Below are 25,880 nucleotides of genomic sequence, written 5' to 3' on the forward strand. Positions count from 1 at the left end.
CGACCAATCATGATCCTGGTCCGCCGTGGGGTCTGAGCGTCTGACCATTGTGCGATTTCCCTAGCAGTAACCGCCCTGATTTGTAATATTGTGGTGTAAAAGACACGCGAACAGCTGGTTACAATCTTCAAATCACAGCCTTGTGTGCTAATGAGACATCCGGAAGTGAGAAACCCCCCTTTGCAACCCCTCACATGCATTCATGGGCAAATCAAAAGCTTTTTAGAACCCTCCCTGCTTTGTTTAAGGTGGATGAAGGGTGGGCTGCATCTTTGGTCTCTGTGCACTGCAGCAGCATCAGAATTCTTCGCAGAGACCCTCTTGCGGCTGGTTGCTATGGTCCACACTCGCCTCCCAGCACCCCTTGGTACTACCAGGGCGCCACCTCAGGAGCCCCGATAGGTGCCCCCCCCCCCGCGCCCTTGCCTTTTATCTGGCACTACAGTGGCTTTGGCTGGAGACACCACCTGGTCTCGCCGCTCTTTGTTCGCTCCCAGCAGGAGTGAGTGAGCGAGTGCCCTTCAGAATGGATAGCAAGCGCTGCTTCAGGAACCGTTTTACAGACTACCATACGGGGAGCGCGCTGGGGAGAGGGCAGGCAGAGGTGGGGGCCTCTCTGGTCACGGACACCGTCGAAAGCATCCTGCGGCAGCTGCCGGCTTCCGGCGGCGACCCGGAGGGCGGCCTGTACAGCGGCCCGGCCGGGGTGGCCTACATGCTCTACCACGTTTCCGAGAGCCCGCTCTTCGCCGCCCAGAGGGAGCGCTACCTGTGCCGCGCGCGCAGCCTGCTGGAGCCCTGCCTGCGGCGCGCGGACTCCGAGCCCGACCGCCAGGCGCGCGCCGCCTTCCTGCTGGGCGGCGCCGGGGTCTACGCCGTGGCCGCGCTGGTCTACCGGGCCCTGGCCTTGCCCGACTTCGACGAGGCGCTCGGCAAGTTCCGCGACCTGTGGCGGGTGTGCGCCCAGCTCACCTTCCTGGACTGCGGCTCCGACGAGCTCTTCGTGGGCCGCAGCGGCTACCTGTGCGCGGCCATGGTGCTGAGGCACAAGCTGGGCATTGAGGTAGGGGCGAATATCGGTCTGATTTGCCTGCTGTCAGCCTGTAGTCTGAGATTGCCATTTCTTTCTTTCCTTCTTTCTTTCCTTCTTTCTTTCTTTCTTTCTTTCTTTCTTTCTTTCTTTCTTTCTTTCTTTCTTTCTTTCTTTCTTTCTTTCCCATTCTTGTTGCCCTTCTCGCAGTTTGTCTCTTGGACTCTAGTTTCTTTCTTTCTTTCTTTCTTTCTTTCTTTCTTTCTTTCTTTCTTTCTTTCTTTCTTTCTTTCTTTCTTTCCTTCTTTCCCATTTTTGATGCCCTTCTCGCAGTTTGTCTCTTGGACTCTAGTTTCTTTCTTTCTTTCTTTCTCTTTCTTTCTTTCCTTCTTTCCCATTCTTGATGCCCTTCTCGCAGTTTGTCTCTTGGACTCTAGTTTCTTTCTTTCTTTCTTTCTTTCTTTCTTTCTTTCTTTCTTTCTTTCTTTCCTGATGCCATTCTCGCAATTTGTCTCTTGGACTCTAGTTTCTTTCTGTCGTTCTTTCCCTTTTTCGATGCCATTCTCGCAATTTGTCTCTTGGACTCTAGTTTCTTTCTTTCTTTCTTTTCCTTTCTCAATGCCATTCTCGCAATTTGTCTCTTGGACTCTAGTTTCTTTCTTTCTGTCGTTCTTTCCCTTTTTCGATGCCATTCTCGCAATTTGTCTCTTGGACTCTAGTTTCTTTCTTTCTTTCTTTTCCTTTCTCGATGCCGTTCTCGCAATTTGTCTCCTGGACTCTAGTTTCTTTCTTTCTTTCTTTCTTTCTTTCTTTCTTTCTTTCTTTCTTTCTTTCTTTCTTTCTTTCTTTCTTTCTTTCTTTCTTTCTCCATGCCTTCCAAGAGCCTGAGTTCAAGGATCTGGGGCCATGTGTACCAACACATTTTCACATTGGCTCAGAATGGGCAAAACCATTTCATACGTATGGCCCCAAGAGCCCACAGTATGCAATCCCTGTGTCTGCTAATTTGCTCCACCTGAAACCCCGCTCAATCGACCCCGATTGCATTGTTTGCAACCTTTCTGTTTTCTGTTGTCTGTTCTACTCTACCATAACTGAAATTTTATTTTGATAAGACTTTCGAGTGTTTGTTTGGTGACTCCATTATGCCTAGGTTTAACAGACGACTGTGCTTTTTCAGAATTTGATTGTACTCACTTTCGTGACGCAAGAAATGGTGCAGTACTTCAACCGTGGAAAGAAAACACCACTTACCCCAGAACTTAAGCTTTCAATTGGTGTACAGAGTGAGAACATAAAAAATAAATTAACATTTTCCCAGCTTCTTTTACGGATTCTTGGTAGAAAAGTATGTAAAATGTCCCAGGCAATTTTTAGCCTTGTCACTTTATAAATAATCAGAGGTTTAGGAGGGTGGACTTTATTGGGAATGACGTTCCAAAGCTTTTTTAAAATTTTACTAAAGCAGTTCCCATACTATTAGTTAAAAACACGGGTCCTAGCTGGTTAATAGAACCCTGAAGGAGAGAAGAGACAAACAGCAAAGCAGAAATACATCTCACCAGGGAACATGTTACTTGAATCCAAGATGGTCCAGACTGATGAGACCGAATAAGAGTGAAACTGGTCTTGGGTTGCCTGTGTTCCGGGTCAGGGATGACCTGGCCTGACAGTTTGAGATGGACTTTTCCCATTGGAACATGGTCAAGACTGATTTGCATATGGCAGGGTCCAAACTAAAGTGGCATGGGGTGCAAAGTAACAATGTACTGGCCAGTGTAATTACCAGTGGTTGAAATTAATTCAGGCATTCCATCCACCACTTTTTTTTCATTCTCTGGTTTGTTTTTACTTCATTTTTAGCCCCTATAGAGAGGAAAGCACATACAATGTTAAGGAAAGTGAACGTAGGCTCAAGGCCCATTCTGATTTTGGTCTTCTTTTAGAGCAATGCCTATGGTAAGTGATGAAAAACTTCTGTTTTGATTGTGATCTTTCCTTACTGTCTTTGAAACAATCACCCGAAAATATTACAGTGCAGTGTCCATGTTAATTAAAACCTTGGCATATTTGGCACAATCACAGACATATGTAACATTATGATTCTTTACTTATGTGCTGCTTTGTCTCTCTAGCTCTCTATTGTGAACTTATGCAACACTTGAGTGCAGTCTGCTTGCTTGAACTGTTTCAGAGGTACCCACTTTATCAGGTTTCATTTTAGAAATAAACGAACATGAGACATTCAGTGTTTCTGATGTTGACAATTAGTCTTGTATTTGTTTGCCCCTTTAAAGGGATATCATGTTTTTCCTAAGTTGATGTTTTGCTACACATTGGTTTGGCATAGCTTGGATGAACTAGCCAGCTCAGCACGACATTTTGCTGACTGTCTGTCAAACATTTATGTTCCTTGAGCTTTCTATTCTCCCAAGAGACATGAATGATACTGTACAATAAAACACATTTATTGTGATAGAAAGTGAAATAATGTCCCCTAAGTTCTGCAATATTAATTACTCTACAGTCAGCCATAGAAGTCTTTTCACAACAAGCAGTCGCTTTACTTGCTAACTGCTTTTCATTCCGTCTCAAAACGAGCTAATTTACACCTGAGCATAAAGTATAGAAACAGGTGAAAATGATTTGGAACTTATGTTTTTTATTTTATGTAGTTTGTAATTTGAGTACAGATAGCACTTGTTCGTATTTTTTTTAGCACTATACTTTACCATCAGCCGCAGGTTAGCTTTAGACCTGCGGAAAAAGTTGCATACACCTATAAATTAACATTTTTAGGCTGAAACACAAAATCTGGAGGAAAATCCCAGTGCACACTCAATGTGTGCCCTATCATTTTACCCCCTGATTTAGGACTACATTTTTTTTTTAGATCCATGACTGGGAGATAAATATATATTTATGGAGACAAATCCCCCATAGATCACTTTCTAATCACTGTTTAGACTCGATAAGGGCGATGAGCATATGTTCACCCCAGTCTTGAATGAATTCAAGATGTGATTAATAGTGGTGGTTTTGGTGTTTGTAAGGTCAAAAGTAAAAAGAGTCATGCCCATTTTGCCTTTCTAACCAACCAGTATGTTTTCCTGTGCAGGGGACTTGCGCCTTGAGTCCCCCAACAGACACATGTCAGTGCCTTGGGTGGGGCGGCCACATTCTAAGGCACAGAAGTTCAGGGACCTTGTGATTCATCAGAAACAATCAGTGCTCCAACTTGAGGAATCAGCAGGCCACCAGGATTGGAATTTCGGTATTTACCACCCACCCACGCTCTCTAGGCAGTCTTAGGTTGACCGTTTGAACACTGAAAGATTAGGTCTGGCTTAGTTGGGGCTTTCTGAGGGTAGTGACTGTGGCACTTCAGCAGTCTAGGCATCTGATCGCCCAGTGTGCGCACGGCCACCTCTGGGTTTCTTTTAAGACATAGCCCATATCCAGATGGGTTCAGCGATTCTCCTGTACTACCCGTATTCTGCCAGACAAGTTCCATAATGCATTGGCAGTTACCATACCGAAGGTCAAGTGGGCAGCTGTGAAGACTTTCTGGGCTCCATGGAGCAGTTTCGAGGTTATGGACAGCGGCAGCAAGGTGTCGCCCTACTGCTCTCGGAGCAGTGTTAAAGGAAAAGTAAAATGATAATAATCTAAGTTATTATCATTTTAGTTTTAGTATCTCACCCCCATGTTAGGGCGGGGTGGGGCTGAGCTCCGGTGACGCCGGAGGGAGGAGTGGTTGCTGCACCTTAAGTGTGCATGGCGTTTTGGCTGGCCATCTTGGGTTGACCAAACCGTCATGTGCACTTAGCATGTTCTCCACCCGCAGCCGCGGTCCGTGCAGGTAACAGCGGTGGGGCGGTGGAGCCCGGTGGGAGGGATTTCGAGGGACGATATCCTCCTGACCCTCCCCACCGCTGTTACCTGCATGGACCGCAGCTGTCCACCGGGCTGTAATGCACAGCCTGGATGGAGAACATGCACAGGCTGTCAGTCCCCATCTGAGCTCCGAGCCACGGCACTCAGGCCAATCACAACGGTGCTGTCATTGTGACAGCAGCGTCATGATTGGCCTAGGGGAGCCTGGGTATGCCGGGACCAGGAGAACAGCGAGGATGAAGAAGAAACTAGGGCTGGTGACCCGCAACGAGCAGGTAAGTCTTCTTTTTCTAAACCTCCCCTCCCTCCCACCACCGTTCCCTACCAGCCATCACTTGTTGTGGATTCTTTGGTCCCTAGACTGAAGAAACCATTTTTGTTTGTAACCACCCTCAGAACGTTATCCTCCGCTCTAACCTACTAACCTTTTTGATAGATCCTCGTAAGCAGCTTCTGTATTTCAGAGCTTTCGAGAGCAGAGTAGTAGTCTCTGAATGCCCTATCCTTTTCAGATAAAGCTTCTTTATATTAGAAAGAAGCTTCTTTTTCACACAAAAGAGTCTGAAGTTTACACATTAACGCTTGTCATGTGCAGGTTCTACTGCTGTGCTTGTTGAATTTAGCACAAGAGGCTTGTGTGCAGGAGCCAAGTAAACTGTGAAACTGACGACCACAATGAGTCCCGATTTAGCATCACTTATTGTATGCACCGCGAGGACAAGGAACCATCTCTTCTTCAGTAGAGGTGACCTGTATTAGTTATTGCGTTTCGAAATAATGCATGGAAAAAGCTATCAGCGACTGCGCAGCTATAATTTAATATGACCGTTTTTGTCCTGACCTGCCACCTTATATTATGAAGGGCCCCTCACATGGATCAGTGCGTGCTTTTAATTCTGTGTTTAAAGACCTGGCTTCAAAACACTCTAGAAGACAAGTCGAAGCCACACGCACATTTTCTATGTGACTAAATGTGAAATTGAGTTCGTTTTGGGTGTACGAGCTTTATTTAATCACACAACGTACTCCCCCAATACCTAAATCGTATTCCACGATTATTACTCTAGATGGATCCTGATCAAACAGTGAATGGAAATCCCTATATGAAGCTACGAGTAGTATGCCATTAGGAAGTGGGAAAAGAGGCAAGTCCTTTTGTTTTATATACCCTCAAACACCCTAGTGGTGTCATAGTTCATCATCGGGTCATCCTGACGCCTAGAAGTCAGGGTGGCCTCAACCATATTTCAGGGGCTCTTAGAGAAGTATTTGGCCAGGGGGAATAACAAAACCTATAGACAGACCCCACTTTCCCTTTATTCTTGGATCTGCCCAGGATATTAAAATAGAAAAAAATACAGGATTGTTTGGGATATTATGGTCGTAAGACCCTCTTGCCAAAATGTTTCAGTCCGCTAAAGCCCTAAAAGGGTGCTGGACTTTCTTCAGGGCGATGACGCAGTACCCTGTGGAATAAACCGTAGTGAGGGAATTTCCCTATGCTATTTATAATAAGGGCAGTTAGCTGCTCCTTTTTCTTCCAGCAAAGCTTTTTATTTTCGATCACTCCATCCCTTCGAAGAGCCGGCGGGACCCACACCAAATAGGATTTACTATGGGGCAGGATCCTTGGAGGCAGTGTGACTACAGGGCTACCCCTTGTAACGTGAGGTCCCACATGGAGCACAAACTCTCCCACATTGGGATGGAGTGATCGAAAATAAAAAGCTTTGCTGGAAGAAAAAGGAGCAGCTATCTGCCCTTATTATAAATAGCGTATGGAAATATCATAATTATGGTTTATTTCAGGGGGTACTGCGTCATCGCCCTGAAGAAAGTCCAGCACCCTTTTGGGGCTTTAGTGGACTGAAACATGTTGACACTAGGGTCTTAGGACCATAATATCCCAAACAACCCTATATTTTCCCTATTTTAACATCCCAGGCAGATCCAAGAATAAAGGTAAACTGGGATCTGCCTGAGGGGTTTTAATCTTTATTCCCCCTTGCCAAATACTTCTATTAGAGCTCCCTGAAAAATGGTAGAGTCCACCCTGACTTCTAGGCTTCAGGGTGACCCGATGATGAAGCATGACACCACTAGGGTGTTTGAGGGTATATACAGTGGCGTAACAAAACTTGAGGGGGGCCCCCCTGCAGGGTACGTGAAGGGGCCCCTCCGGTTGACTTCTTCATGTAGGACTTCCACAGGGTACATGTCTTGGGGGGGTGGGGGATTTTAGGCAAAAGGTCTGCCTACTCCACTGTCCGCGGGTCTGCTTCCGAGGCTGTCGGTGCTTCTCCAAGGGTTGTGGTCTGTGGGTTCAGGTGACAGATTATGCCCTTCAAGTCTCTCTCCATCACTTCCTCTCTATCACTCACTCTCTTCTGTTTGTGTCTCCATCACACAATATCCTGTCTCTCCCCATCACTCATTCTCTATCACTCACTCTCCTCTGTGTGCGTCTCACTCATATAATATTGTTGTTGTCTCTATTCATCACTCCCTCTCCCCCTGCATCTCAATCATATAATATCCTCTTTGTCTCCCTCATCACTCATTCTCTATCACTCACTCTCCTCCTTGTGTGTCTGAATCACACAATAACCTGTCTCTCTCCCTCCTTCACTCTGTTGCTCTATCACTCACTCTCTTCCCTGCTTGTCTCCATCAGACAATCTCATCTGTGTGTATATCTCCAACTCTTCCTCTCTATCACTCACTCTCTTCACTCACCTCCCTGTGTCTCCATCATATAATATCTACTTTGTCTCTCTCATCACTCATTCTCTATCACTCACTCTCCTCTGTGTGTGTCTCCATGATACAATATCCTCGTGGTCTCTCTCTCCCCATCACTCTATTACTCACTCTCCTCCCTGTGTGTCTCCATCAGATTATCTTCATCAAGTCTTTCTCTATCTCTTCCTCTCTATCACTCACTCTCTGTGTGTCTCCATCACACAATATTGTTGTTGCCTCTCTATTCATCACTCCCTCTCCAGGGGTGTGGAATTTAGTAAATTATTTACTTGTCCATGGGGCAGGTTGCGTCATAAATCTACTTGTCCTATAACAAAATCCACTTGCGCCTTTGGTGTCATGTAGTACAGCGAACAATTATGGCAGCAATCTCATTAAATAACATCTCTGATATAGCCTCTTTGATTATGCCCGCGATCATACCATAGTAGTGTTTGAATACTTCCAATGTTGCCACACTTTCGCAGATCTACATACTGGGGCTGAAGGTAGCGGTAAGCAATAGTTCCAGGGTTAGAATGCCCCTTTGTGTCTGTGCAAATCTACTAACTTGCATGTTTTAAGGGTTTTCAACAACTCTTCTCTAATCTTTTCCCATACTGAGAAATGTTGCAAATTTACTCCTAACAATGGCAGACATAAATCTTCTTCCAGAGATGGGAAAAAAGTGGTTGGAGGGAAAGTGAACTTGCAAACACTCAGATTTTTGCATGAGCAAATCTACACATGCATATTTGCTCATGCTAAAATGCAGTTCACAAATATTTTCTAGGCGTACTATTTCTTGTCCTAATTCTGTAAATTCTTAGAATTCACGAAAATAGTATAGCTGCACTTAATGCAAGTACATATACCATGGGGGGCCCATTTGGGATTTTCTTTAATGATTGGGCCCCTAATTTGGTCTGGCATTGACCATGACCTTTTGCGTTTATTAAAATTCTGTCTCTCTGTATCGGCTGGCTTCACTGTGAGTGACAGCATTCTGCTCTTTCACAAGGAGCATTTCGGCAAACAAAGTTGTTTTGTTCGGTGCCAGTGGCAGTGTGTGCTTTTTTGAGACCGAAAACAATGTTTGCTTTTGCCATTGTTTGTTATAAAGGTGAGGGCCCAGCAGCTCCTACACCAATAAGGTTTTACAAAAACAACGCCAAAACATATAAGACAAAAGAAAAAGGTGACCACCAATTTCAGACCTACTGGCTTTGCCAATGCTTGTTTATTTTTGTTTCTCATAATCTCCTTGAAACTGGTTACACTGATTTTCCATTATGAATAGTTTTGGGAAATACAAGCATGCATCAACACATGTTACTAAATGATGCTGCAAAGAAATGGTACCTGAAATTTTACAGCAGTTTAGCGAAATGTTTTTTTTCCTGCTTTCATTTTTTTAGGAACATTTTATTTTGAAAGCTAAGAATCATCAATCTTGCTTTTTAAGCTTCTTCACATATTTGCACCAATTTAGAGCATTCTGGGAGGATTATACAAATCCTTGTATTGCTAAACTTTGAAAACGTGTGTACACATTTTTATACTAGAACCACTGTCAGTAGTGCAGTCAGAGCTCACAACATATACTTAGTGTGCTCACTCTATTAAAAGGCTTTCAATTAATGAACCATAAATACAAGTTTGAACAGCATTAACTTATGGACACAAATATTACCTTAAATGCAGACAGTGCCCTACCCTGATCCATAATGCGGTACTGCAAACTGGCAGTCAAAGGGTTTGTGCTGCAGGGGGTTGGGCCTACTTCACCAAGGACCCACGCACCGCCAAAACCAACCTCCACGAGGGAATGAAGGCTGTCGCCGACTGGATGAGGAGCAGCCATCTGAAGCTGAACTCGGACAAGACGGAGGTCCTCATCCTCGGACCCACCCTCTCAGCCTGGGACAACTCCTGGTGGCCGACCACACTGGGAACAGCACCAACACCCACCGACCATGAACGCAATCTAGGATTCATCCTCGACTCCTCCCTCTCCATGTCGAAGCAGGTCAACGCCATCTCCTCCTCCTGCTACAACACCCTCCGCATGCTCCGCAGGATCTACAAGTGGATCCCCACCGAAACAAGAAGAACGGTGACACAGGCCCTCGTCAGCAGGAGACTGGACTACGGCAACGCACTCCATGCAGGAATCCCAGCCAAACACCTACGACGACTACAAAGCATCCAAAACGCCTCCGTCCAACTGATTGTCAATGTCCCCCGCCGCAGCCACATCATCCCCCACCTGAGAGACCTACACTGGCTCCCCGTCGACAAGAGGATCACCTGCAAGCTCCTCACCCACGCACACAAAGCACTCCACAACGCCGGACCAGCCTACCTGAACAGCAGACTCAGCTTCCACACCCCCACCCGCCAGCTCCGCTCCGCAAACCTCGCCCTCGCCGCTGTCCCCCGCATCCAACGAAAGACCTCCGGTGGCAGATCCTTCTCCTACCTCGCCGCCAAGACCTGGAACACCCTCCCTACCCACATATGGCAGACCCAAGACCTGCTTGCCTTCAGAAGACTCCTCAAGACCTGGCTCTTCGAGCAGTAGCATCCCCCCTCTCCCCTCAGCGCCTTGGGACCCGCACGGGTAAGTAGAGCGCTTTACAAGTACTCTGATTGATTGACTGATTGATTGATTACTTGTCCCAAGGACAAAATACATATGAAAATGTGTTGCCCTTGACCCCAAACAATATGTCCTGTGCGTTGGGCTATAGGAATTCCACATCCCTGCCTCTCGTTCCACAGTCTCCTCCCTGTGTGTCTCCAGACATTCTCCTCTGTGTCTGTGTCCATCACTACCTCTCTATCACTCACTCTCCTCCCTGTGTCTCCATCATATAATATCCTCTTTGTCTCACTCATCACGCATTCTCTATCACTCACTCTCCTCTGTGTGTGTCTCCATCACACAATATCCTCACTGTCTCCATCACTCATTCTTTATCACTCACTCTCCTTTGTGTGTGTCTCCATCATATAATATTGCCCTTATCTCTATTCACCACTCCCTCTCTTCACTCAGTCTCCACCCTGTGTCTCCATCATATATCATCCTCTTTGTCTCCCTCATCACTCATTCTCTATCACTTACTCTCCTCCCTGTTTGTCTCCATCATACAAGATCCACATTGTCTCTCTCCTTCCATCAGACAATCTCCTCTGTGTCTGTCTCCATCACTTCCTCTCTATCACTCCCTCTTTTCACCCACTCTCCTCCCTGTATCTTCATCATATAATATCCTCTTTGTCTCTCTCATCACTAATTCTCTATCACTCACTCTCTTCTCTATGAGGCTCCATTAGATGATGCCCTTTGAATCTCTCCATCACTTCCTCTCTATCACTCACTCTCCTGTGTGTCTCCATCACAAAATATCCTCACTGTCTCTCTCCATCAATCATTATCTATCAGTCACTCTTCTCTGTGCGTGTCTCCATCAGACAATATTGTCATTGTCTCTCTTTATCACTCTCCTCCCTGTCTACATCATATATTATCCTCTTTGTCTCTCTTATCGCTCACTCTTTATCACTTCCTCTCCTCCCTGTGTGTCTTAATCAGATCATGTCTTTCGAGTCTCTCCATCACGTCCTTTTATCACTCACTCACTCACTCTCTTCCCTGTTTCTTGCTTTGTCGTTTCCTTCCCTTTTTATATTTCTCTCTCGCACTCTTTCCTTCTGTTCTTGACCACACAAAAAGGTCTCTTATCCATGACTTATGTCCACTCCTGTCCCCATCATTCTCTTTCTCTGTTGCTGCCTCTCTCTGTTCATCACTCCCTCTAACCCGTTTTTTTCTCGATCACTTCCTCTCACACTCCCTGTTTGTCTCCATCCATCCCTCTCCGTCTCTCTTTCTGAGTCCCTCACTTCTGCTTGTTCTCTCCCCGTCCCAATTCTTCAGTGCCCTCGCTTGTGCTGTCTTTTATGTCATTCCCTCTATCTGTAGTCTTATTCCCCCATCTCTTTCTTCGTCCTGTACACTCTCTCAGCAGTCTTTTTCTCCTTTATCCGCTCTCGGGTCTCGACCTTTATTTCCCTCTCTGTCCTTTCTCTAACACTCTCTTCACTTTCTCTGCACATCTTTCCTAAGTATCTATTTTTATTCTCTCTCCCCCGATCTCCTTCTTTGGCGCCTCATCAGGAATACAATTACAGTGACTTCTGTAATGGACGTCCGCTCCCTCTCTCTCTCTCTCTGTGTTGCTGTCTCCTCTCCATCCACCTCTCTCTCCTCGCCTCTCTTTCCCTTCTCGTTCTATGTCAATCAACTCCTTCATGCTCTTCGGGACCTCTCTTACCTGCCTTCTGTTCACTGATCACCCTCCCCAGGCTGTCTCTTTCCCCATCACCTCCTCTCCCCTCTCAGACTTTCCCATTCTTTTCTCCCTCTCCAAGGCTTCACCCCTGATCTGTCTCTGCCTCTCGTCTTCTCCCCCGGCTCATTTCAGGACATGTCCACCCACTCTACCCTCCTCGCAGCCCCCAGCTCGAGCTCTTGGACGAGAGTACTGTGCTGAGGGGGCCCTCTGCAGCTCGGGGGCCCCCACGCACCGCAGGGGCTGCGGGGGCCTGTGTTAAACCCCTGGGTATATAAAACAAAAGGACTTGCCTCCCTTCCACTTCCTAGTGGTGTACTACTCGTAGCTTCATATAGGGATTTCCCATCACTGTTTGATCAGGATCCATCTAGAGTAATAATCGTGGAATACAGTTTAGGTATTAGGGGAGTACTTTGTGTGATTAAGGTATAGATGCATCAAAGGAAAAACCGGTCACAAACGGGCAGATTCTCAGAATCTGCCCCTTTACGACCAATATTTTTGCATTTGGGATGCATCATCCGAAATGCAAAAATCACAATTTAAGAAATCACAAAATTGCGATTACTTAAATTGCGATTGCATTTATGGAATCTCAAATTGAGATTCCTTAAATTCAATGCATCAAAGTAAAAAAATTAGGGATTTCGCTATTAGGGGGAGCAAATTACCATGAAGTTGAACTTCATGATAATTTGCAAAAACTTTGAAAAATGCACTAAAGTGCATTTTTCAAAGTTCCATTTTACACACACACATGCCCTTGGGGCATGTGTGTGTGCAAGATGTTCTCATATGCAGATTTCATGGGTGCAACAGGGTGTCCTTCTGACACCCTGGCACCCTTGAAATTGCATTCTCAATTTGCGATTCTCTAATTGAGAATCGCAAATTGAGAATGTCTTCCCATTCATTCCTGTGGGCCTCTAGGCCATAGGAATTAATGGAGAGGTATTCCTTAATTGCGACTCGCAATTTGCGAGTCGCAATTAAGGAATGTTTAGAAGTCGCTAGTATTTTTGCGATTTCTACATGCATAGCCTTTTGCTATTCGTTATTGACTGAAGCCACGGTTCCTAAAGAATGGAAGCACGCGGTGGTGGTTCCATTGATAAAAAAGGCCAATGCGGACCCAAATAATTCCTCTAACTTCCGGCCTATCTCTCTGCTCTCATGCTACTCTAAAATTCTTGAAAAGCACGTCAATTCTCTTCTCACTTCTTATGTTGAATCCTCTAATTTCCTTCACTGCTCTCAATCCGGGTTCAGGGCCGGCTTCTCCACTGAGACCACTCTTCTTGGAGTGTCAGAGACCATCAGAAGACAGGTGGAGAATGGGGAGACAGTGGCACTCATTCTGTTAGATTTGAGTGCCGCATTTGACACTGTCTCCCATTCCATCCTTTTGTCCACCCTGAAATCTGTGGGCATTGACGGCTCTGCCCTGGCCTGGATTGCCAGTTTTCTTTCTGACCGCACTTTTCAAGTTTTCTCCTCAACGTCTGTCTCTTCCATCTATGCTTCCTCTCACGGTGTCCCCCAGGGTTCTATCCTCAGCCCTCTTTTCTTTAATCTTTATGTGAGACCTCTAGCTTTCTTGGCTGAGCAAGCAGGTCTCACGATCTACTCTTATGCTGACGATACTCAAATCGTCTACTCTCTATCAACAAATAAACATTTGCCCACGTCTTCCCTGCAGTCTGGTCTGGAACAAATTTCCAATTGGATGCATAGACATAAATTAAAATTAAACGGTGACAAAACGGAGTTGCTTCTATTTGGTCCAAATCCATCGCTCTGGGGCCCGCAACACTAGCCTCAGCAGATGGGCCCTACTCCTACCCCTTCAGCTTCAGCTCGTAACCTGGGGGTCCTCCTTGACAACCAGTTGTCAATGAAGCAACATGTGGTAAAAGTCTCAGCCACCTGCATTACCATCGTAAGGTGGCTGAGAAAGATCACGTGGATGCTTCCAGCTGACACCCCGAGGACCGTAGTCCAGGCCCTTGTCACTTCACGGATGGACTACGGGAACATTCTTCTTCTGGGTGCCTGCAAGGAGGTCACCAAGAAATTACAGGTGGTTCAGAACATGGCAGCTCACCTTATCTGTAATCTGCCTGCCAGGTCTTCGGTCACCGTCCATCTGCGCAAGCTGCACTGGCTGCGCATTGAGAGCCGAGTGAAATTTAAAGCTCTCTGCATAATGCATCACATCAAATCTGGTAAAGCCCCGAAATATTTGTCCTCCTTGGTACAGGATTATGTCCCTACCCGCACTCTGAGATCCTCTACGCAAAATAAGTTTCAAATTCTGCGCTTTAATAGAGCCAAAATGGGCGGTCGCTCGTTCGCGCTGCTAGCACCTTCCTTATGGAACTCCATGCCACAACCCCTGCGATCCGAAATCTGTTATCTTAAATTCCGCAGGGGAATTAAGACCTGGCTTTTTAATTCTTAAAATGTGTGCCCAATCCGTCTCAGCTTACCTTACCTTTTGTTTGTTCACTAGCGCCGGGAAACCTCCGGATAGCTGCGCGCTCAATAAATGCCATTATAATAATATAATAATAATTAGCGAATCCTTATTTTTCGCTAATAAGGAATCGCAAATGGCATTGTTGATGCATCTATAGCTAAGTGTTCTAACACAGGAGGTTGTACTTCTCGGCCCTTATGGTAATGAGAGTGTCATCTCTCTTGTTTACCTTTGTGTTTCATGTACCAGCTTTATACCAGGTCACTTAAGATACAGGCCTCTTACAAGCGCACAATATGTCAGTGCCCATATTTTAGGCATGACATGCAGGTGTTATTTTGATTTCTTTTTACGTTGGATTTGCTCCAAACCATCAACTCCAGTTTTAGTGGCATAATGTCCCAATTGTTATCAATGAGGCCAATATGGGTTAGAATGCAAGAAGCTTGACGTACAATAGAACTTGGTAAGAAGGAATTAAAACAAGCACTGGCATAGCCAATAGGTCTCGCCATACGTGTTTAGAATTGTAGCACATTAGCCTAGGAGCTGGGCTGCCAGGGATTGAAGAGCTATGCAATTACTACACAGTCGGTGTGAAAGAAAGAGTGAATCGTTTTTGTGCATGAAAATAGTGCAGGGTGAGTGTGTGTCGGAAAGGTATGTAACCGAGCTATGCAGGCCACGCCCTCACCAGGGAACATATTTGTGGAGCTGAAGATATACATTTATTGCAGGAGACATTAAGTCCATGGGAGGGAGGGTGGTACAATCTAGATATCACAGATTTTAAGTGTATACAGTATCTGAAAAGCAGTCCTATTCATGGGAGCAAATGAAATTGGTTACTGTGAAGCAAACTACAACTACTCGTGCCTAAAGGTAGAAACAGATGAGAATACAGCTCTGGTCCTTTATGTTATATATTCTATTTATACAGCGCACAGCTACTCAAAGTATCCCGGCGCTAACTCCAGAAAAATCATTCCAAACTCAGATTAAAGAGCTCAAAAAAGCAGCGTTTTTAGTCTTTTCTTAAAGATCAATGGGTCATGCACACTCCGAAGTGCCAGCGTTAGCATATTTCAAGCCAAACCTGCTTTGCGAGTAAAAGAGCTCCCACCAAGCCTATGGCGGTAAAAGCGAGGGTTCTGTATTAGAAGCTGGTCAGATGATCGCAGTTGTCGAGTAGGTTTATAGAAGACAAATCTACTCTGCAGGTAGATCGGGCCTAGCCCATAGAGGGCCCGATGAACAATGGACAGCATTTTAAATTTGAGTCGGAACTCAACTGGGAGCCAATGCAGGTTGCGTAGATGAGTCCGGACACTCTGTCTAGATGAAAGTCCCAGAAGTAGTCTAGCTGCCGCATTTTGAACTACCTGCAATTCCCTCGTCAGATATCCAGGACTACCCACCAAAAGAGCATTTGCGTAGTCTAATCGGGATAAAATCAGAGCCCGGACTACCGTCTCTTTGGCGCTGACTGGCAAAAGGAGGAGAAACTTTCTCAGGATTTTCAGAATGCCGAAGCAGGTCCTGTTAGGGTGAACAAAGTGGGTATGGGCGGAGGTGTCAGGGATGGACAGAAGATAGGGTATTTCTGTAATGTCTTATAGTTGTCTTAGGGACAAGGGAAAAGAGCACCGGCTACGTGGGGTTGGCCTATTCCATGACATTTTAACCTCAACAAGGTGAGGGGGTTTGCTTTTTAGAGAAAAGTGATAGAACTCTTGTTATGTAGCTAGTGGGATCAGTCATAGTATGCTACAGCCACAATGTGGTGTGCTCCGGATTCCCTGATTTGAATATCGGAAGACTGGGTCATTGTCAACAGCCCTTTATCTCTTGAACTTTCATAACACAGCATGGTTTCGTGAGGTGGGATGAGTCCTGTGCAATGGTTTTAGGGCTCTTATAAAAGCCCTTGAGTAATCTATGGCACTTATAGACACAGAGAGGACGAGTTAATCATGAGTGCTCACTCTGGAGTGTTAGGAACTACCTGATAGTGTGAGGGAACTTCTCTACATGGTGTTTCAGAACCCATACAGGTGGCATGTAAACAGCAGAAAAATGCACCAATCGCCTGAAGTCCTTGTCATTGGATTTCATTTTCTCCAGGATGTTGTAGATATGTTATGAGACGCATGCCATGTTCCCACTGGGGGTGGGGATGGACAGGTAACTGGTTGTGGGAGCTAACACCGAAGGCTTGTGCTTTTGATGTTGTGGACAGGGTCTAAGTCATTATTGAGTACTCCCTGTAGGGTCTCAGAAATTCAACCAGGAGCTAACTGCAGGATTTTAGTTGGACAAGGGTCCGCTGGAGACCCAGACTTAAGATTCATTGGGCGCTCCTTAGTTTTCTGTGCTGAAATAGGAGGATAGACAGAGTGCCTAGAGGACACAGTTGACATTCCCATTGCTTCTATTGACAAACTGTGTTCAACAGAGAAGGGGAACTCAGAATAAATATTAAGGATTTTATCTCTGGAATAGATGGCCAGTCTTTCACATTACTCTTTTGAAGGGTCAGTGAAGCCAGGAATTAATGGTTGAGATAGTTCTTTAACTATTTTCAAGAGTTCCTTAGAGGAATTTCACACCAGTCATATTTGTCTGTGTAGAAGGGAGATTTAGAAAGGCAGATAACAAGTGTGTATTGGTGTAAAAGCTTTATCAATGGGATCGTAGTGCAATTGCCATGTCTGCTCTTGTCTATGACAGATCTGCCGAAGTTTTTTTAAGATTGTCTGTGAACCAAGGCGCTGAAGGTTTGGATCTGGTGCAGAACTTAATTGTCAGCGATGCAACAATATCAAGGGCAGCTCCAATTCAATCCTGAAAACCTTCAGACGTGAGATCAGGCAGAGTAGCCGCAGAAATGTGAGCAGTGTCAAGTGCCTGTTCAATACCTTGAGTGATGATTTTGCTCCAGTTCCTACAAAGAACTACCTTAGGTTTAGATGGCACCGAACCCCCCACCTTAGGAATCAATGACAGGCAGCTAACTTTAAAGGTGACAGCATAGTGATCCATCCAGCTAAGCTGGTGGCTGCATTAAGCATCAGGGAGAGAGAAGTGGAAAAGTTTCCATCCAGAGCATGCCTACTATCTAAGTCGGGCCTTTCACCACTTGAGTAAAGCCAAACCTCAACATAGATTCTACTAAGTTCGAGGAATCCTTATTAGAGAGGTCTTCTAAATGAAATTTGAAGTCGTCAAGATTGGCGAAATTTTATTGGACCAAAATCGGCTTCAGGGTTTGGAAACAAGCTTCAAGAAAATAAGAGCTCGTGCTCGGAGGACGCTTAATTAGAAGTCCAGTAAGTACAGGATTAGCTGTGAGCTTTAGTCTAAAAAAGGCCACCTTAGTGTCCTCTGAAGTAGGTATCATATTTGATTCTAATGTACAATTTAATGAGTCCTTAAAAATAATTGATAGGCCGTCACCTCTCCAGCCAAGACGATCTTGTCGTGAAATGGCATAGTTTGAGGGGATAGCCCCTACCAGCACCATGCCTGAGTCGTCTGATGCCCAAGTTTCAGTATCAAAAACGCAGTCGAGATGGAGAGAGATGATCAGCTAATGTACTTCAATCCTCTGTTTACTGAGGGAATGCACATTTAATAACACACAAGTGAACTGAGAGTAGATAGTGGAGTCAATGCCCATACTTTTAAAATCCCCCTTAGGAAGAGCGGGGGATGAGACGCCTGCCAATTAAACTTAAAATTGCAGCAGCGGCAACTTAAAATGTATTTCATTGGTTACCTTGGACCTTGTGAAGCCTATATTCTTACCTATATGTCTTAGCTCTAGAAGCTGTGACCAAGAGTAACTCACTAGAGTGAAGGGGGAATGTTCTGGGTTAAAACCGGCGGCTTCCCTGGCCCCTGGTGCCGTCCAAGCGCATACAGGCTTGCCTTTGGTGTGTTTTCGGCAGTCCCGCTGTGCACACATGTTCCTTAACTAGATGGCTCTCAGTAAAGAGCAGAGCGCCTGAACATCTAACCTTCCCCAAAATGGTGGCCAAAAGCACACAATGAAGCTAGGCAGCAAAGGTAACTCTTGCCGCTCAATCAGCAGTGCAGCGGCAAACCAGAGAGTGAAGCCCACAGTAAATAACGTGCTTGTGCAAAAGGTAACAAAAAGTTAAAAACACACTCCTGAAGTAAATAAAAACAGACTAAGGGAGATAATGAAGAAATCAATTTAGTCGCTTGCCTGCGATCAGCAGCTCGTCCACTCACACATGGTTGTTAAATAGGCGTCTCTCAGTAAAGAGAGTGCCTGGACTGCTAACCTTGCCCAAAATGGTGGGCAAAAGTCAACCAGTAAGTGTGACAGAGCAGGTAACTCTCCGGTCAGTAGACAGTCGCAGCGGACCAGAGAGTGAAGCCCACAGTAAATAAAGTGCTCATGCAAAAGGTAACAAGAAGTTAAAAACACACCCCTTAAGTACTTAAAAACAGACTATGGTAGAGTAATGAAAAAATCAATTCAGTCGCTTGCCTGCAATTGTAAAAATATTGTAAAACTATTTATAAAAATGTGTACAAATATTTATAAAAAAGAAGAAAAATAAAAGCAATGTTAAAAATTATCATACAAGTTTAGACATTGGAGAGAGACACATACAAATCAATATCTAAATAATTTAAATTTACACATGCACTACAAGGAACATTAGAAATTTGAAAGCAAATTGGGATGTGTCTTGTGTAGTGCGCGAGGTCCGGGCCTCGCACGTGGTATTACTTGGGCAGTAACTGGACACACACACAAGTCAGAGGGTATGCCGGAAAGACCCCGAGCGGTCTACCGCCTTTTATTATATACCTCGGGGCGTGCCCGTCCCGAGGGTGAAGGCGTGCGTGTGTGTGTGTGGTTACAATGTTGTAGAGAGGCCGGGTGGCTCTCTACATCCCTCCTTCAATTTAGTTCATGCTTTTGAAATCACCCCTGCCCCTGGCTAGGGGGAAGTATATACAAAGTCTCGGAGTCTTTGGCTGGGCCCAGGATTGGGTCTCAGATGATATCGGTGGTTGTGCCGGATAGGAGATTCAGCAGCCCCGCCCGGGGTGGTTTCGTCATCTCGGGCAGAAGAGGTAGACCCAGGTGTCTCGCTTCGGGGCCTGACAAGTTGACGGCTGTCTTCTCTTGGCTGGCCCTGGCTCTGGAGGGGCGCCGAGTTTTGATCCCCCTCTCTCTCCTCCTCTTGGCCACCTGAGCCGGCGTCGATTGTTTCATCCGTATCCCTGGGATCCCCATCCGGCCTCCCTATTCTTTTGAAGCAGGATACGTTGCGTGTGACGGTTTGTTGGCCGAGACGGGCAGTCACCATTGTTCCCTGAATCTTCTCCACGACCCATCTTTCTGGTTCAAACGGGGTTCTGAATTTCCATCCGGGGTGTCGATCATGTACCACCACGGTGTCCCCTTCCTGTAATCCATGTTGTTTTGCATGTCTCCATTCACTTGCTTTCTGATTTGTGACAGTTCTCCTCGCCTGGATGGCGGCACCGTCTCTTTCTTCCGGGGTCCACGTAGGGGCCGTGGGGATGTGGCCTCGGGGTGCCCATTTGAACAAGACATGTGCAGGTGCGCATTGTGTGGTACTATGCGGAGTCTGTCGGTATGCGCTCAGGAATTGGTCCAACGCTGTTTCCGGATCTTTGCCATCGTTGACGGCGATGCGGAGCGCCCTGTTGAGAGTCCGCATGAGCCTCTCCACTTCGCCATTCGCTTGCGGCCAAAATGGTGTGATTCTCCGGTGCTTTATCTTTAGTCCCTCCAGATATGCTTGGAACTCTCGCCCTTGAAAAGGGGGTCCGTTGTCCGATTTCAATTCATCCGGGAGTCCCATCGTAGCAAAGATGTGGTCCAGCGCTTTCTTGACTTGTCCGAATGCTGTAGAGGAGAGCAATTCCACGACGGGAAACTTCGAAAATGAGTCTACGACCACCAGTGTGTGCCGACCGTCTGGGAAGCTCCCGAAGTCAATGCTCAGCTTGGTCCATGGTGTTGTTGCCGCTGCTTCATTGATGACTGGGGCTGGAGCTGGATCCGACCCCGTGATGGTGCAGGCATGACAGGCGCACACCATGTCGTCCACCATACGATCCAAGGCTGGGAACCATACTTTGTTGCGCAAACGGGCTTTTGTCTTGGCAGTTCCCTGGTGGCCAGCGTGTGCTATCGTGAGTATCTGTTGTTGTAGGCTTGCAGGCACCACGATGAGATGTCCTCGCAGGATGATGCCCTCATCTCCGACGCTCAATTCGTGGCGGATCTGCCATAGCTGTTGTCGGGCATGGCTAACTTCTGGCCGAAGTCCTTGTGACCCATCCAGAAATCGAGTCCAATTTCCTCTTTCCAAAGCGTTCTTGACGCGTGTCAGCGTCTCATCCTCCGCGGTGGCTTCTCCTATCTCCGGCAAGGTGAGGGTCTCCGGGCAGGCGGCCATGGACACCATGTGTACAAACTCCTCCACTAGTTGCCCATCCGCCAGCGGGATTGCTTTTCGGGTTACATCTGGGTGCCTGGACAGATAGTCTGCTGGATTGTGGGCACCCGGCCGGAAGATCAGGGTGAAATTGTATCCTTGTAGCTGGACTGCCCATCGTTCAATGCGCGGGGGGGGCAAGCCTGGAGGCTCCAGTGAACAGTGGTAGGAGTGGCTTGTGGTCGTTTACGATGGTGAAGGGTTGGCCGCAGAGATATGAGTGAAAGTGTTGGCAGGCCCACTTGATGGCTAACGCCTCCCGCTCGATTTGAGCGTAACGCGTTTCGGTGTCTGTGAGGGCCTTGCTCGCATACGCCACCGGCTTCCACTCATTCGGGCCATACTCCTGCAGCAAAACTGCGCCGAGTCCTACGGGGCTGGCGTCTACGACCAGTTCAGTCTTCCTTCGCGTTTGGAAGTAGGCCATCGTGGCCTTATCCAGAAGACTCGCCTTGATTTCCTGGAAGGCATGGTTTGCTGCGCACGTCCATTCCCATTCCTGATCCTGTCTCGTGAGGGCGCGAAGGGGCTCGGCTAGATCAGCCAGGTTGGGTATGAATCGGCCACAGTACGTGGCCATCCCGAGGAAGCTTCTCACTTCGGTAGAGTTCCTTGGCGTGCTGGCATTCTGGATGGCTTCCGCCTTTTTCGGGTCGACCCTGAGTCCTTCGCGCGTGAATCTGTATCCAAAGAAATCCACTGCTTCCTGGTAGAACGAGCACTTCGCTCTGTGGAGGGTTAGTCCATGCTCCTGTAATCTTTGTAGGGTGGACCTGAGATGTGCGTGATGTTCCTCCAGCGTGTTCGAATAAATGAGTATGTCATCGCTCAAGTTGATGACCCCACTCAGCCCGGACAGAACTTCCTTTATTGCATTCTGAAACACCTCGGCCGCTGATGACACTCCGAAACTTAACCTCTTGTATCGCCTGAGTCCGACATGGGTGGAAAACGTCGTGATGTACCGGCTATTCTGATCAAGTTCCAACTGGTGGTAGCCCGCGTTGAGGTCAAGTTTAGAGAACCACTTCGCCCCGTTGAGGTCGGCAACGATGTCGTCCATGGTGGGCGTGATGTGGCGTTCCCGTTTCACAGCAGTATTCGGCAGCCTCATGTCGACGCACAGTCTGATGGCACCAGGCTGTTTGGGTTTGGGGGCAACCACCAGCGGAGACACCCATGGAGTCGGTCCTGACACCTTCTCGATGACGTCAAGGTCTTCGAGCTTCTTCAGCTCTTCTTCAACCTGAGGACGGAGGTTAAAAGGCACTCTTCTGTGTCGCAAAGCGACGGGACGGATGGAAGTGTCTATGTGCAGTTTGACTTTCTTGCCTTTGAGCTTTCCAAGGCCACTGAAGAGCGCAGGGAATTCTTCCAGCATGGTATCGGCGTGTGATTGGTGGACTTGGTTGGCGAAGAAGACCAGTCCGAGGTCCTCCGCTGTGTTGCAACTGAGCAGTGTACCTTTCTTCCCTTCCGTTACGTGGAACCGGGCTTCCGTTGTGTACTCCCCATTTCGAATGGTGGTGCTGATGACGCCGCGCAGCGGCATGGGTTCGGTGCCCCCATATGTGTATATTCGAGTGTTCGTCGGAGCCAAGGTGGGTTTAGGCGACATTTGTTCATACTGGTCAGAGTCCATGACGTTCACGGAGGCTCCTGTGTCGATGAGTGCTCTGATTTCCGAGCCTTCCACGGATATCGTGCACATGGGCGGTGGCCTCTTCCGGGTGGCTACCCTGCTGACATAGGATACCACATACACCTCATCGTCCTCCTCGTCTTCATAGTACGTCTTCCGATCTTGGGCCTGCGTGTCCGGAGGTGGGTGTTCTTGCTCTAGCGACAGTTGTCGCACTCTGGATGTCATCGACCGAGACCCATATCCGCCTCGCGACCTCTGTGCATTGGGCCTGTATCGTCCTCCTTGGCACACCGCGGCAAAGTGGTTGAGTCTGCCGCACTTCGAGCACGTCTTTCCTTTCGCGTTGCACACGGCGGTCGCTGCATGGTCACCTCCGCAGTAGGCGCACTGAGCGTCCCGGGGTTGCCACTGTCGAGCTCTTCCTCCCGTCGGTTTTCTTTGTATTGCGTCGACGGTCTCCTCCTTGATGGGCGCCATTTTGGGTGCGGCCTGTGGGGCTATGGGGGACCGGAGCGCCAGCTCCATTTCGTCTGCTCTGGAATCCGACAGTTCATGGGAGCGAGCAAGGACAAGAATGGCATCCAACGTGATGCCCGGTTGTCTGAGGATGAGCTTCCGGAGTAGTTTCGATTTGCATCCCACGATAATTTGGTCTCTGATCTCCTCCCGTGGTTCGGCAAACGGGCAGCTGCTGGCCAGCCGGCGCAGCCTCGCATAGTACATGTCCACTGATTCAGCCTCAGTTTGCCACGCCCGCTTAAACTTGAACTTCTCATAGTCGGTATTGACCTGGGGGTCAAAGTGGGTATTCAGCGCGGCCACGGCCGCGTCATAGTCATCGTCCTCGCCGGTGTTCGGGAGAGATTCGAAAAGGTCGTAAATTTCTGGGCCTCCATACAGGAGCAAGAGTGATCTCTTCACGGTGCTATCGTTTTCTCTGGTCCCTCTAAAGTAGAGGTTCAACCGCCCCAGCCACGCCTTCCATCGCGGCGCCGCAGTGGCTGGGTCCGCGGTCTCGCTGAATGGCGGTATCGGGGCCACCCTAGTGTGAGCATGGGTGACCACGTGAGTGTCTGCACCGCGCCGTGGGGGTGGGCGTGGTGTAGCGGCAGACGTGGCAGGCGCTGTGGGAGCGCCCCCTGTGGCGGCGTCGTTCATGTTGGTGACCCCTCCCTTGGATCACACCCCTCCTGCGCGGGCCGCGCAGCGTGGTACGGGGACAGGGTGGTGAGAATGTGCCTTTATGGATGCCTGACACGCAGCCCCTCAAGCGATGTATCAATGGAATTAGCCAGTGCTTGTTTATGAATGCATACACTGCAGTACAGCACCCTCTTCCCCCCGGGCCTGAGCAGGCCGTGTCCGTGGTGTGGGGAGCAGGCAACAGTCGAGACAGCCCGAGCCTGATTTATAGCCTCAGTCCGTGTCTGGAGCAAAGCACGTGACACCAGCCTCCAGGCCAGAGCAGGCCGAGTGCACGGAGCGGGGCTCCCAGGAGCGGAGAGCGGAGCAAACGTTGGAGGCACCATGCACCAGGGCCTCGGGGCTGACGTGCAGCGTCTCCCCTCTTCGCCCCTCCCCCGCCGGGGCAGCACGCCACAGGAGGCGCGCTCGCGCAGGGCGAGCCCCCAGGCAACAGCGCGCACAGCGCGGGGGCGCCGGGCAAGGTCGCGGGGGCGACACCACTCACCCGGCGGCTCCCGCCAGCCGAACACGCTCCGACCGCGGAGACGCGTGGGCGGGGAGCCGACTTGAGCAAAGGCAGCAGGCCGGCGGACGAGCTCCGCGGCCACCGGCAACAGCAGGCAACGGAGCGAGCAGCTCCAGGAGACGGCCAGGCACGCGCGGGGGCGGAACCGGCCTCGTCGCCAGTGTAGTGCGCGAGGTCCGGGCCTCGCACGTGGTATTACTTGGGCAGTAACTGGACACACACACAAGTCAGAGGGTATGCCGGAAAGACCCCGAGCGGTCTACCGCCTTTTATTATATACCTCGGGGCGTGCCCGTCCCGAGGGTGAAGGCGTGCGTGTGTGTGTGTGTGGTTACAATGTTGTAGAGAGGCCGGGTGGCTCTCTACATCTTGAACATCTCATATTTATGTCTGTCATTTTTCACTGTGTGCACAAGCCCTTAAAATAGAGCAGATCCGAAGCAGCTTGAAAACGCATCCCAGCAAATCTTTTTAAATGCCATATGCGTCTGAGCATCTGAAAAATACTCCATATTTCTGAAGATTTTCTCCAGTTCAAGTCTTTGTGATTTCTAAGATTTGTGTTGTAAATTTAAATTGTTTCAAAGTAAATGTTTGGGAATTGAGCTTGTAGTGTTTTATAATCATTGCCTCATAGGTAAGAATATATTTTTGGCTCGATGCTAGAGACGGTGGAAAATTGTTGCTGTGTTTCTTGTGCGAAAGCTTATGGAACAAAGAAAGGTCACTCAGAGATGTCAGAAAGATAAAGGTAATATGCAGTAACATGGTTGTATAATATTCCTTGATTCTGTAGCAGCTTCCAGAAACATGCACAAAATCCATTATATATTGACCAACTTTGACCTGCCTGACTGCCAGTAGTATATCCCCGAGGAAGTTCAGAAAGGTAAAGCTTTCAAGAAACAAAAGAATTCTTAATGCTATATGTTATTTTGGTGCGTAGGTGCCTGGGTCATTTCATCTCAATGCATTAACAGGAATTCAAGAGAAAAGAATGGACAGTGTGCACTTACGAACATAAAGAATGTTTTAATGGCAAAAAGTCTGATCGCAGTATACATCTTCCATGAAATTGATAACCTCCTCAATCAAATTTAATTTTGTCCAGAATAGCATCTCATACTAAACACTATCAGTCCCCCTTCGTCCTAGACCCATCATGGGCACCCCTCACCCAAAATGACCAGGAGAAAAAGAGACCATCACTGTCCCAAGCAACAGAAGATATTCTGCCAAAGCGAATGGAGCGCCAGTCCAATAGACCACCAGGGTGAGGCCGTCACAGATCACCCTGATCAGCATATTTTTATATTTTGCACAGATTTATCAGGGTCTGTATTGCAGAAAATGCTTTGAGGGTGCAATAGGTGCGTGTGCCTGCTTTGCGTGCCCCAGGACACTTTGGTATTACCGACGGACCCACAGACGCTTGTGTGACCCATTCTGATAGCGCTGGCACACGTAACACTAGAGCTATCATGAGATGGCGTTCCCTAA

At 47.7% G+C, this 25,880-nt stretch overlaps 1 protein-coding gene across 1 annotated transcript in view; it reads left to right on the forward strand.

Annotated features, from left to right (window-relative positions):
• The first annotated feature begins 526 nt into the window (after positions 1-526).
• LANCL3 (LanC like family member 3) overlaps positions 527-25,880 on the forward strand; it is a 215,961-nt gene continuing 190,607 nt past the window's right edge. The window contains exon 1 of the mRNA XM_078656120.1: positions 527-1,063. Within this exon, the coding sequence (XP_078512246.1) occupies positions 527-1,063 (537 nt within the window). The remainder of the gene's footprint in view (positions 1,064-25,880) is intronic.

This window comes from Lissotriton helveticus, chromosome 8 (genome assembly GCF_964261635.1).
Source record: "Lissotriton helveticus chromosome 8, aLisHel1.1, whole genome shotgun sequence".
NCBI lineage: Eukaryota > Metazoa > Chordata > Amphibia > Caudata > Salamandridae > Lissotriton > Lissotriton helveticus.